At 31.8% G+C, this 15,270-nt stretch overlaps 1 protein-coding gene across 3 annotated transcripts in view; it reads left to right on the top strand.

The window, feature by feature from the left end:
- Nucleotides 1–15,270, top strand: part of LOC147071573 (synaptosomal-associated protein 25) — a 112,918-nt gene that overhangs the window by 75,065 nt on the left and 22,583 nt on the right. The window contains exon 4 of one of the 3 annotated variants that reach the window (XM_085948507.1): nt 14,663–14,711. In XM_085948507.1, coding sequence (XP_085804633.1) covers nt 14,663–14,711 — 49 coding nt within the window. Of the gene's footprint in view, nt 1–6,674; nt 6,724–7,633; nt 7,683–14,662; nt 14,712–15,270 lie in introns of all 3 variants that reach the window. The other 2 variants (XM_085948508.1, XM_085948506.1) reach the window with 2 other exon arrangements.

The raw sequence follows: 15,270 nt of genomic DNA, 5'->3' as shown, positions 1-15,270 counted from the left end.
GACAATATACCTCACGTCAGTCATAATTTTATTACGGTCAATAAACACATAATTTTATACTTAAATAAAAAATGATCCAACTAAGGAACCAATATCCATTTTTCTATAAATGATAATTTTAAAATGACGGGTCATAGTAAGAATATTATATTGCATCCCTAATATACGATGAATCTATCATTCGCTATTCGACGTTACCTTATTTATGACTACTTTTTAAAAGTAATAAATTACATTTGAATAATAATTACGTTTTTTTGGTAAAAAAAAAACTTCGCAGGTATATTCAATTATGTACCTAGTAAGTATGTAATCTTTTTTGTGTCCGTAAATTGGTGCCGGCCGGCGAATGACAGATTTTCAAAAGAGGTACATAGAGTGAATCTTGTGAAAGAAATTCTGTTGTCATTTTCTCTATGGAAACACGAAAACTCCTCGAGGGATAATTTAAAATTTCGCCCTTATTGTACACTTTTACCAACTTTATAAAAAGTTTTAATTTAGTCTTAATCTTTCGAGAAGTTATCCAGGAAAACGGTATGGGCTGCTTACGTCACATTTGATATAAGTATTTTAATACTAATTTTACACGACAATATTTTGAATGCATAGCCTTTAAATTACTATAATATATAGCTATGCTTTATTTATATCGCTAAATAATGTGTACTGACGGCGAATAAATAATATTATCTTTCACAGGTTTCGCTCCATCATACTATTTTCTGTTGAAAAAATGGGATCAACGAATATTACTGCAAAAAACTGGACAATTTAGTTCTGTTAAGTTGTCATTTTACGGCTCTATTAAACCAGCCATTTTAAATGCTTTAGTTTTCCAAATTCAAAATTCTATCTTTATGGCTAATAAGTAGTCATTCTTTAATCGTGTTTTTGGACTAAATATTATTATTAAATGAATGTATATTAATATTATTGTGTCTTCTTTAAATCCTGTTTTTCGTCGTGTACCTGCGTGCATATTCTTTGCTTCCATTAATTTTCTTCGTAATAAAATGGCAGTTATATGAAAATGGCATTTATAAATTAATGTATTCCACGACTGCCAATAGTGATTTATAGAGCAAACTAAATTGTTTATGGCACACGATCTGGCAAACTAATATTGGAATTAATTATTAAATTTAATTATGAAAAAAAACGCGAGAAGCAATATTTTTAATTGTATTTATATCTGCATTTTTGATATAAATGTGTCAACGTTTTTTTGCTCTATAAATTTTATTGGACTGAGTCTGTGTTGGTGAATTTAATGTAATAAAAGCATGTCTACACTATATAAAATATATAACGATCTCCATATTTATACTCTTATCTCTGTCAGTCTATCTATATTAATTGGTTTTAATATAATATCTCGTCTCCTATCAAGCGCTCGGCTATAATAATTACATTATATATTTCTATCGAAGAATTTATGAAACAAACAGGTTACTGGAACATCAGATTGGCATAGGAAAATGAAGCTTTATAACTGATACATTATAACTATTAGCTAGAAGTTTTTAAGCTACGTTTATATCGCATACTAAATGTGGAATATATCCACAGATAGAAGTGTCCGATGTTCATTCGTGGTCATACAAATCCCTGTAACTATAGTGATTTTTGACACAACAGAGTAGGCATTATAATATTGTGATGTATATTTTTAACTACATTACCAATATTGATATTTTAATCGCAAAAATAAAATATGATCATATGACGTAGTCCACTATTGCTATAAAGCCATTTGAATATACGTAGGACTTACTGCAGATAAATATAAAGCCATAAACGTATGTTCGCAAATGTACTACAGTGGTTCGCAGATTATAGTAATTCGGATAAATAATTTTGGGAAAGTGTAATAAATAACTTTCTATATTTGCATACTGGTGTTGCGAAAGTATATAATATCTAGATACTATATACAGTCTCGCTTATGTAGAGGGAATTAAAACTTCCGAACAATGTTCAATGTTATTAATGCGTTTGGCGTTAAATTCCGTACGATTCCAAGGTGTATAAATTTTGTTTCATAAATTCGAATAAAATTCTAAGTAGGTACCATGATGGATTTTTAGTGTAGCAACATTGGATTTCGGTAATGTTAGGTATACTTGGACTTTTCTCTATGTTTTTTTTCCATGAAGGTTTCTACATAATACGTATTTCAGCTAATTTACTTTTATTAAATTTTCCCAATATCCACTTAGGAATCGGAAGAAAAGAGAAACTTTTAAAAACTTTTCGTGTAGTAATGGCACCTTAGATCCAGATTTGAAAATGTCATTTAACACGTTTATTTATTTAACTATTAAATAAATAAAACTATTAAAGAAACAGTGTCATTATTGTGACACATATATACATATTATACATTCAGCATAATAATAATAATAATACATGCACAATTGTAGCTGAGGAAAATTTTAAAAACCTCTATGTTTTTTTTAGATTTCATAATATATACCAAGTATACTTGAACACCCTCTTTCAGTATAGGTATTATATTGTAATTTATGCTTTCATAATATTATGTATGCTTAGTATAGGTAATTAATTGATAACATTCAAAATTCAAACAATTGAAACTTGGCGGAATTATTAGAAAAAACGTGACATACGTAGAACCATTTTTGAATTTCACATTTTATCACAGAATGGTTTAAATTTAGTAGCATTATTTGACTAATATCTATGGTAACGACATCCAATGTTCAATTATGACTAAAAAATCTAACGTGTGACTTTTAGGAACTTAAAAAAATATATTATTATGCTGTTGGGTCGATTGTGAACGTGGTCGCGTACCATGGAAATATGGCGTGGTCTGCGGGAGCAATCTGACTGCGCTGTGGCCGTTAAAATCAGCCCCGGAGACGAGAGTTCACTGCCATTCATCAAATACCACCGATTCCATACCGTGAGCCCTCCATCATCACAACATGTCAGCGACTTGACGTTATTTCCATCGCGACACTCACCAGGTATCAAGAGACATGCCATAAAATAGCCACAACCACAAAGTTGCAATAATTTACATCACATTTTTTTCACATGCTTTATTTTTATTACGTTCATATTTATTTAGAACAGCTTATTCAAATTTAAACCATCGTAAAAATCATATGGACACTGATTATTAATACATTATTGCACAAAGTACAATCAAAATTAAGGGGACCATAATAGACATATAAAAATAATTACATCCGATGCATCATCGTACATATCACCTTAAACTACAAAATACACAATATTTGATAATAACGTTTTCAATAATAAAAATAAATAAATCTTAATTAAAATCACATTTCTTTAACCAATGCAAATGCTGAGTTTTTTGTGAATCCATAAATTACCACGTAAAAATTATACTACTAATAATCAATGTTTAGAGAAAAAAAAGTTTAGCTAAAAAATTAAAAAATAAACAATGTTGGGTTTTTATTATTCCATAATTGGTATATATGAGTATTCTACTATTAAATTTGGTTTATGTTGTATTGACCGCGTTAAATATATGAGAAAAACATGTTCGGCTACCACGTGACACAATAATCCATCACACTCTATCGAAATTTCACTTCATCACTCACTTTGACAGCATTCCTTTTTCTTCCATTTTCTTGTCATTATTTTCTGTGTGCACTCTTTTTATGATGCGAGCAACACCGCCGCAATAAAATGTTCGATTTAATTAATTCAAAATTGGAACATTTCCCAGGACTTTTGTTTTTCGTTGTTTGTTCGAAATTTTGCAGAATATTATTCTAAATCTCAGATTATTATTTTGTCGGTGTTCGAAAATAAAATATTATAGAGGTTTTACAAAACATCCCTCTTATTTTTTCAGGAAAAAGAAAACATGTTATACAGAAATTTTAATTATCACATTGAAATAAATTAATACAGCTCTAGAAATTTTGATACCTCATTTTGCGTGATCGAGACATGTTTATTATAATATGTTATTATACATTTTTTGAAATAGAAAACAGTTCTTAATGTCAAACAATTATTTAAAAAAAATCATCTGAATCTTTTGCTCGTATAATATATGCGGTAGGTATCATGTGCACTTGAATTCATACTCAGGAATGAATGACTTTTCAATGTTCAAAAAATATAGTTTGAAACGCTCTTTGCCTGTTGCACCATACATTTTGCACGTTATCACACAGATTTTTAATTAAATTTCTATTGCATCTGTTATCAATAAATCGATGTAAATATTTATGACAACGTCAGTTTTTTTAATATACCTTTACAAGAGTATATTATTATATTATGCTCATCTAAAATGTATAAAGGGTCAGACTCACCCTAAATCTATTTAAACATGCCACTGATGCTCATAAAATAGTATCTTCTAGTAGTTTTCTATAACTAATAATTCTGGGATTTTCTCTGCGAGAGCTTATTTTTTATTTTCAACTAATAGTTGCTGGTACGTTTTGTATAATTTTTTAATGCAATAGAAATTTTTCGAATGCCATCGATTTTGTTTGTTTTTGTTTTTGCACACAAAATTATACGAAATCTACACACTTATAATCTGTACCTACATATTATATAAAAAAAAAAAAATGAAAAATGAAAAATGAAAATAAATTTAAAAAAAATACAGGGCTAATTTGATTTATCGCATTTTTTATAAAATATTCCATTTGGGATATTTGGTATAGACGTATTCTCACAACTTTTCGTGTTTTTTTTAAAAATTAAACCGCCGAAAAAAAATCACAACCATAAACAAAAACAAAACTATATATATACACTACAATTCATAGATTAATATTGTAATGTTAGCACACAATTGTTTTTTTTTTTTTAGTAAATAGAAATTTGATATTTAATAAATTTCTTATATCGTTACACATTTACTTATAGGAGTCAAAGGCGAATTGGTTTAATACTCACCGAACAAATTAAAATCACAAAATACTAATCGCAACCTACTTACTATAAAAATGACAGTATTATTAAATAAATATAAAGGTACATAATATGGCTAACTTATGCAAAATGGAAACTGTTAACATTTTTGGAATTAATGAATTACATTTTTTTAACAGAATAAAAAGTTTCCATGGAAACTACACACATAAATACTACATTGAAGCGCCTAGTTTCAAAACCCCCTAAAACGGTTTTAGGTAGTTCAGAGAAAAACAATTTTAGGTAGTTTTGAAAAAATGAGAAAAACTTATATCTATTAAATCTTATTTATTTATTATTTAATCCGTACACCCAACCTTTTTAGTGGGTTTTGAAATTTACCCTAATTTTTGATCATACGTATTGACGGTTTTTGGCGTTTTATAAAGATCAATCTTTGGCCACCATGTAGGTAACCAAAATGTCCATCTAAATACATATTATCTAACTCAAAAATTTTCAAAACCGTTTTAGGGGGATTTGAAACTAAGCGCTTCAGATCTGTCCGCGGGAAAGAAATTTTTCCAATTTCAAATAATGTGTCGTTATTTGTAAATCTCATTACAGTACTTATAGAAAATATTATTTATAATTGTTCCCTTTTTTGCATAATTATCCAATTATTTTAGACGGTATCAATACATACTGACTAATATGATTATGTTTTGTTAATTCACGTTCATGTAATTTTATTAGACAAGCTTCAGTGCGATAAAACACGCGTCTTGCACATTATTTTAATCATTAAATTTGGTATGTGTAGATCTCACAGCAGGATCTGTCGATGCATGTCACTCTCTGTTCTGTTACACCTCATCTGTCCTCTGATCTCTCACTCGTCATTCATCATTATATCTTCTCTCACCGGAGTATGTCATGATTCGTCATTGTCACTTCTGGAACTTGGCAATCTCACTCGACCACTGAAACTTCCGTCAGCTTGACACAACAAAAATCTCTTACATTCTTCCAAATTTTTTATTATATATTTTTGATCAACGTATAGCTGAAGAAGTTGTAGTTGTTCGTTTGCTATTTGTCAAGTTCCAACTAAATCATCTCCACTAATATCGAAGTTGGCCTCGGCTGACTTTTCAAAGCCGGTCACAAAATGTACAACCGCGGGCCAGGGAGTTTTACTTTGCAAGATTTTTTTAAATACAGTCTCGTTTTAATGAGGTTTTTCGAGTCAATGCTATAATATAAACATTTAATAAAATAATACCGTCTAAAAATCAGTAAATTTATCTTTTTTGCTTTTAAAATCGTGTGATTAAGTTTGACTGTACTGAGTGCAGTTTTTGAAGGACGCGATATCTCTTTGGCCCGAGGTTTCCATATGATTGTCAAAATACAACACGTCGAAATACAACAGCGCTGATATCTAAACCACAACTCTTCGCAGATTTGACAGACAAGCGACGGGAGACAGTTCGATGGAGCGGCATTTCTCCCTCATAGGTACATGGCAATACGACCGCCAACCGATCACATCTCCATAACCGTTTTTCCTGTAAATACACCCTTCCGGACGGGGAGGGCGAACCGCCGCTGCCAAGGCTCGGACAACCACACTCACATCACTCCAGACCGATCTTATATATGCGATCTCAACTATTTATCTATCTATATATATATGTCTGATACCCACCGATTCTGTCCACCTCACCCGACGATACTAACATGGATATGTCCGTTTTTGTTTTGTTTTTGCTGGCCCGTAGAGCAAGGAGGCCGGAATACGCACTCTGGTCGCTCTAGACGACCAGGGAGGTGAGTGATCCATTCCTACATTAACAACACTACTCGACACGCAATGAAGCGTCGGAGGAGGCTCAGGCCTGCCCCGGCGCGCTCGCTAGGGCAACACCACAAAAGCGGAAACACGAGGGCTCTCCGGTCCCACACACTACGATAACGATTCACGGACAAACGAGCAGAAACATATACAATACAACGACCGATACCGAGAGCAAGTTAGCTGCATGTGTGTCGCTATGACTGGTTATATATATATATTATCCGTAGTTCCTTGTGCTGTGCCGATCTGAGACTTGAAATTGAGCGTGAATGACTTTGCGGATTCTGTTCGCTTCGCCCGCGCCGGGGACGGACGCGGCAGGAAGGCTTTGCGACACCCTCCTCACGAGGCAATTGGAGTGTCTTGCATGATCGCCCACTCAAACAGTGCCGCCCCTCGAACTCGATATTTTAAAACACCCCGGGAGTGGCTTTTACTGCGATGTATATAATATATTATTTTGATGGTGGGCTTTAATTTAATTATTTAAGTTCCTCGCTTGGAGGGTTTCGGTGGTAGGTGGCACCGTCGAGCGGCACTCCAATCTGGGGAAGTCACCGGTCGTCCGTCCTCGGTCGGCCGCGTCTTGCGCACCACATTAGAATAGTCTCGCTTCTTGTGGTCCGAACCGCTGTCGATGTCCCTTCCTCACTCGCGAATCGCCGCCGTTAGATCGTCTCACATGCACACATTTTCTATATCCTGTTTATATTATGTACGTACCTGTTTAAACCATCATGTAAAAAAGAAACAATATCCACCCTGGCCGTTTTTTTTTATTGTTTTCGTTGTCTCCCCCCATGTTGGAGTATTTGGATATATTGTTGACGCTGGAGGTCACGGTTCGTGTAACCGGTAACTGATGTGTGTTCTATGATGTAGAGCGAGGAAAGCGGGGCCCAGACGAACCGAATGTTGGGTGACCAAGGCGGTAAGAACCGGAGAGTGATCGACCGTAGTCCGTCGAAATGTGCCTTGCAGTCTGCCAATTTTCTCAGCTCTCTCATTAACCGGACTTTACTGTTTTTTTTAACTGTTTGATATGATCTCTTGGTTGGATTGACAATAATTTATGTTTATATTTCTTTTTTGTTTTGATTAATACTCTGTGTTTTATATATTATATATGGGACTTGTCCGTGTTTTCTATGTGTGTTATTTTCTCGGGGTTTGTTCTCGACGCGGTTCCTTTATTCTTATGGTAATTGTTTGTTCAATAGAGCGGGCCGATTTGTTGTTGCAAAGCTATTCTTATCATCCTATTATCGTTTAGTTTAAGGTTCGTCTTCGACATCTGAGTATTGCGTTCTGACTTTATACTGTTTTTACTTCATTATTTAGTTGTTTAGGAAAGATGTTTTCATTTCGTTCTTGTTTTTTGTTTTGATTCTTCAGTGTCTTCAATATTTATGGGCAATGGGATTTTTGGTGTGGGGGGAAAGTGGACGGCGTGAATGATGACGTACGATTTTTGTCCTTTCCTATCTCTTAGCCATCTTTCAAAATAATTTCAAATCTTTTACAACATCTTCAGAAACTTTCTGACCATATTAATTATAAATAACCAGCAACCAGAGACAATGTTTCTTCAAGCTTCTTCACTCTGCTAAGACAAGGTTTAATATTTTTTTGATCGATGGCTCTTAGTTACTTCCTTTATTAATTAACTGTTCATTTATTTTAAAGTATAAAAAAACTATCAGTTGAACATTTTTTATATTATGGAGCTGTTTGCTATATCTACTATTGTGTTTTTTGATTTAGGAATGGCTTGGTTTTAATTATTATTAATTCGCTTGTTTTGGTTTTCAGTTTCCATAAAACTTGATTCCTGCCATCCAATAAACTTTATAACAATACTATAATTTAATATTTTGTTGATTGACCTTTATCATAATTTGTTGCTAGTTTAAGAATATTTTCTGACAGTACTCAAAAATAACTCTTCGTATTTAATGATATATTTAACAATTACAAGATAAAAAGAACTTTTTATATAATACGTTTTTAAATTTTCTGTTGAATTATTATGCTCAATATGCTCAAACTTGTACTTGATATGAAGTAAATAAAAAACAAACAAATATAGAATACTGAAATGTCATTTTGATTTCCATAGTAACGCACGTATATATTAATAATTTAGTTGCTAGGACCACCCACTTAGCAACCAATAATAGTGGATTGGATTGCGGATTTCTTCCGAAATAACTTTTCATACAAAACAGAATTAACTGAAAATGAATTCAATTCTGCTTAAAGATGGCCAAAAGTATTAAAAGAATGCATTGGCATCGTATTCTGATATATTCTAAAAGTTTTAAATGTCTAGCTAGTCGGTATGTTAGTTAAAAATCGATTGCATGATTTGTACTGGACAAACAACCACCGGACAAACAAGAATACGAGCTAATAAAAACGATGTAAATAAAAATGTTTTCAATGGATTCGGAATATTAAATTTATTTATTATTATTAAGTGCAAATACGTTAAAACTATATTTTGAAGAGATCCAGACGTCGGCTATGCAATCAAGGTAAGTACATTGGTACCTTGATTCAAACTACAAAAGCCGATTGCCAAAAATTAACGCAATTTATGCGCTTCAGTTGTATGAACTACTAGCTAATTTCATCGCCATTAGATAGGACCCAAGTGGCAAAGCACATTGGGGCGAATCCAGTGGGTGCGGGTTCGAGTCCCGTTGGGCGTCATATTTTTCTAGTGGAACATATAAAGTGATTTTAAAATATTTTGTTACATTAAAATGGACGTAGTCTTCGAAAAAGGTTTAAATTTACTCTTATTTGGATAAATCTAAATATTATATGAATTGGTTTATTTTTTTAACAAGTACAACAATACCCACGTTGTTCACCATCAGAAATCGGCCAACATGTAACGGTCTATATAAAATATAAATGAGAATATCCGAGTTGTGATGGACATCAATTTTCTATAAAAATACATTAGCATAATATCAAGTTATTTTTATAACTAAAAAGTTTTTTGAAATTATTTACATATGTTCGAAAGCGTTATATTATATTATAATATATAACCCTTTTCTAGGAACACTTTCAATCATATATCAAATTGAATTCTTATGCCATTTAAACACATTCTTAGTACACATATTTGCTTTATGCAGAGTAGGATATATCTGCCACTGTTCTGGCAGAAGACACTAATTCGAAAAAATGACATATTGAGTTAGTTATACCAAAATGTTCCTTATTTCAAACTTTACCGTCTGGAAACCTTCTCAATAAATAAACAGTCTTTATTTTAAAGTCATCGTTTTTACGATTACTTAATAAACTTACATGATAGACCATTTCAAACATTTTAACAACTTCAAAGTCAAATTACTCAAAACTAGTATTCTCCAGTTAGTGTGTTCTGCCAGAACAGAGACGAATATCGTTTTTAAAACTCCTTGCATTTAAACTAAGTGGAGGTATTTCACTGAATCATCGACATTAAAATAAAATAATGCCATAATTATTCACATTTTACTTGGGGTCGATTTGTGCACAACGCTTTTGGACCTTCAAATTTGATTAATAGCAATAACATATTTATATTACACACAATATTCCACTATTCAAATAATCGAACTGTCTTTTTTGGGTACTGTCGTATATATTTTTATTATTTATATGGCGACTCTTTCTGAACGATTCAACCACATTAAGAATTATTTTTTAATTAGATGATTAGGTATTTGGACTTTTTGTTATATTTTCAATAACTATTAGTAAAGACCTACAAAGTTATGTGTAGAATGGCCAAAAATGGAACTACTAACTACCATTGGACGCCATTTTGAAAATTTCATTCGAATGTCAGCTTTTTTCCAGTTAAGCGTCAATTACATTGAGCTTCTTTACGAGCTGTTTATTGGCGAATTTAAAAGCGGGCGATTCAGCTACTGCGATTTGATGATTACACACAAAATTTTCCATTCGCTGAGAAGCCACAAGCCAGCGACTATTATGAAGGAACGTAGTTCGTTTTTTTACCGGGAGGTTGGTACTGCGCTCTACTGCGCAGACGCAGTAGGCCCACACGCCGGTGTGTAGCGTGTAAAGTTGGCCGGCTTTCAACTTTTCTCGGTAGAGTGTTTACAACCTGCTTATTATCTTATTCGATGATTACACTGGGCGACTTTACAGGCAGATTGTAAATTCGCCAATAAACAGCTCGTAAAGAAGCTCAATGTAATTGAGGCTTTACGAGTCTTGATTGGGTAGTTTTCAAAAGTTGCTCCCCCATCCCATTCGTCAGATAAGTTTGTAGGTAAGTAGTTTGGTTGTTTTATAAAAACAAAAGTTGGTCAAAAAACAGTTGTACTTAGTTAATGGTAGTTGATCTAAAATTCGACTATCGACCTACGTACCTCAATGCAAAAAATATTGATTTTCCTACAAAAGTGGATCAGAAAGGGTCGTTTATTAAAGTTTTTTTTTTTAAGTATTTTTGATTTATTAACACCCACCATGGTGATTGGTAAAAATTTTATTTGAATTTAAAATGATTTATATTTTTACACGTTCACAGAATTATGTCACTCAACATCATGATTTCGCAATTGCACATCAGCGCATCTATTCGAAACACAAGACTGCTATAGGCCGCTATCGGCAGCTATCGAGGGTAGTTTTTCATTTTTTGTATCGAAGTATTAGCAATTATTGTAACAATTAGGTACAATAAATTAGCCGTCTAAACAGTCTCGTTGTAAAATTTAATACAGCCAGGAGAGGTGTTGTTAAAACATAGCACTTATTGTAACAATTACAATACTAACGTATTCTAATTGTTATAATAAGTGCTAATACTTCGATACAAAAAATGAAAAACTACCCTCGATAGCTGCCGACAGCGGCCTTGTGTATAAAATAGATGCGCAGGTCTCTGAAGACACTTACACTGTCAATTTATTCTTAGTAGGCATTAAATTAAACAAACCATGCGGTAATAACAAATTACTGATGATGCTGAAAGGCGAAACCCGGGACATACGTGACAAATTATTCTGTGGACATGTATAAAAGATGATGAATTTTGAATTATTAATTTCTTTTTGCTTTTTAATTATTGACAGTTGTATTAATTTCTATTTTTGATTTGTTTCATTTTTCTGGATACTTACCCTTTAATTTCACCCGTAGAAAGTTTTAACAATTCGTTTATATACGTATAGTATTTTTTTTTTTTTTACCGTAAAACGAAATTTCGTCATGATTAAATTGTGATTTATTTTGAAATAGGTACTATTTTAAGCGATGCTATGATAGTATTCCAACTTTTAGAAGTATTCCAAATTCATAATTAAACGAACTTAAAAGTTTTTCAACTTCTTATCTGTGGTACCTATTGTTATTAATACACTTAGAACAATAAAATCGTGTTTAAATGTCCTTATTTTGTAAGTTAAAAAATAAATAGTATCTTACATATATTCAACATTTGAATATTGATATGTAAATTGTGAAATTATTGTATAATATAACGTTAATTATTCTTAATTCAAATTAACGTCAAGTATACTTTTACTTTTTTCGCCGTAATTTAATTTTTCTTTTAAAAATTACCAATCGTGCATGTGTTATATCAGGTACTGATATAAAAAAATAAAAAGACGATCGGCGCAAAAAATGCTTCAATAGCCAAATTCTAAATTGGTTTTATTCAATCGGAATTGATTACGCGAATTGTTAAAACTTCATCCTCTGTCTAGTTTTTCCCCGCCATAGAAAAGTCTCAACAATTCGAATTTCAAACAAACAGAATTAATGTTCTTTTCGAAGTTTAAAATATTTCGGCTGGTAGGTAGGTATATAATGTTGTGGATACTTTAACTATAATTAGATTTTATAGGCTTAGGTAAAAAATGCAGTTTATTATTTAAAAAAAAGTGTTATTTTTATCGGGTATTGACTGTTCATAATATTCAGTAACATTTTTATATCCAGTGTGCAAAGATAATTTATACTGTAACTTTATTAATTATTCAGATCTAATTATTTTTACATTCATTATAATATAAAATCATGACTCAAACGTAAATTTACTTTGGTTAAACTGTAATTATATTACCTACGGAGATTTGTAGCTTTTTATTAGGTAGGTAGATAATCTCAGGCGTATAACTTTAAAGCCTATTTATTTTTATCTTTATAAATTTGATTTTAAAAAGGGTTGCCAGGTAAATCGAATCTTATCATAGACTTGGTAATGTATTACCAGTCTAAAAAAAGCATTGAAAGGGTATCATGAAGGGATACTTAATACGGGGAAAGTTTTCCCCGAATTTGTTCTTTTCTCTTTTAAATTTACATATTTTTTGATTTGTATGGTTGACAGATGGAGATATATCTGTATCTTTTTATTTGCCTAAACATATTTGTAAGGAGAGCAATTCATGACGGAAATTTCGCGTCTTTTATCCGTTACGTTATTTGCTATATTAAATTACATAGCCGTTATTAGATTAGCTCCGTGTTTACTCGCGAGACCCTTTTTTAGTCTGCTTCCATTTTCAATTCGCTTATCGCGGATGGAAAATGATATTCGTGACATAAGAAGGAACGCGCCCCGAATGTGTAATGCGGAATTTTGTTTATGGGTATTCATCGTAATCGATAAATTAAACTTCGTTCGATGTCAATTGAATTCAATTTTGGTATGATCGTTGTGAATATTCACATATTATTCTTCAGCCTATATTTATTGTTTGACATGAACATCGTTACTATTATTATAAAAGTAGATACCAATAGCAGAATATTAATTTTGCAGTTGCCACATATTTTTAAAAAGAGAATCTCAAAATATAAATTATTGATTTCAAATATCTAGAATCAAACGTATGTTTTTGCATCTCTTTTAGTTACCTGTGACGCATTGGCTCATATGTATTTGAAATTAAAAAATCCCTATTTAAATTACCCGAAAGACGTGTAAAAATCGATACTTTTTTCCCACGTATTTTTTTTGCAATGCGAAAAATTTCAACATAAATAAAATCTAAAAGCCTCCATAACGCGAACGTGTCTTTTTTTCGAAATAAAATTACGGTGATTAATCTTTTTCTTTGATATTCAATTTATTTTTTCTGCAATTGAAAAATTCGCTATTTTCGCCTTGAATATTTCAAGAATATGTTAACTTCTTCTTTGATTCTGTAATCCTAGTTCGAGTCTTCAGCTGTCAACTTTAATAGGGTTACGCTTAATATTTTAGCATTTCCTTAATCCGAAATAGGGTTAATCTCAAGTCCGAAAGCCAACATTGCATAGTTAACTTAATCTGCGAACAAATCCTCTAGAATTGTATTACGCTATAAAATATTTAATCACCTAGATAACATTACAACTTCCTGGATAAAAAAACACTGGAATAAATAAGGGTTCCCATAATGTCTATGTTTCCTGAACGGTATTAAGATTTTTCTGTACACCTATAAGTTTTTTTTACAATGTCAGCCTATTAATATGTTTCATGGTGTTACGTTTTTAAATTTAGATTAGGTACAAGTTTATAGTTATAGCAACACCCGTTGAAAATTTTAAGCATTTAAATCTTATAATTACATTGCACGTTTATATTATATAAAGCTAATCCTTACTTTATAATGTTTATAAGATTTAGCAGAAGGGTTCCATAATTTTGGAAGAAAAAAATAGGAATGTATTCAATAGTGTGACTCGTACAGTTGACGATTTGGGGGACATTATCACAGATGGGTTCACAATTTTTTTGAAGTATCGCTGACGGGTTCAAGTGAGCCCAGAAGTTTTCATTGTTGAGACGTTTCTGAAAAACCACCGTCCCTTTGACCCTCATCCCCGAATTGCGATATCATCGTCGCCAGATCTAGTTACACTGTGCGTGTTTTGTAGAGCCACGAGGTGGGCATGAAAACCCTCGTCATGCTGGATGAGCAAGGGGGTAAGCATCCACACCTTTGTAACAATAACAACGATTCATAGTCTATTCTTTTTAATATAACGGGTGATCGGATGGAATTTTTGTAATTTTAAGGCCACGAACTACCGAGTTCATTATAGACATTTTTTTATTAATAATATAACGAGTTTATTACTAGTCTAGTATTTACGAATAATATATGCTTGTATATTTTTTACATGCTACAAATCAGTATTGAAAATATTTTAAAGATGTGACTGTATTGAACTCTGATGAAATCATAACATCAATAACAAAAAATATAATATATTAATGGAGTATAAAAAATTTATACACCTATTAGATATATGAGAAAGCCATGGGAAAGTAAATATTATATAAGACGTGTAATTTTTTTAATAAATTTGATATTGTCACAAACCTATCAGTATTGTTTCATGATATTTTTTTTCTAAATGTACAGGAGCAAATTTTGTGAAAAGTTGAGTCGTTTATACTTTATGGCTTATACCTTTATAGTGATAGTATCTACAAGCCGGTGAAATAATTGCCTACATAAGAAATTAATTTATTAGGTATT

Source organism: Rhyacophila brunnea, unplaced genomic scaffold (assembly GCF_057557595.1).
Source record: "Rhyacophila brunnea isolate RB1 unplaced genomic scaffold, BYU_Rbru_1.0 scaffold_20, whole genome shotgun sequence".
Lineage (NCBI taxonomy): Eukaryota > Metazoa > Arthropoda > Insecta > Trichoptera > Rhyacophilidae > Rhyacophila > Rhyacophila brunnea.
The sequence above is the reverse complement of the archived record's forward strand: the minus strand, read 5'-3'. Positions and strand labels throughout refer to the sequence as shown.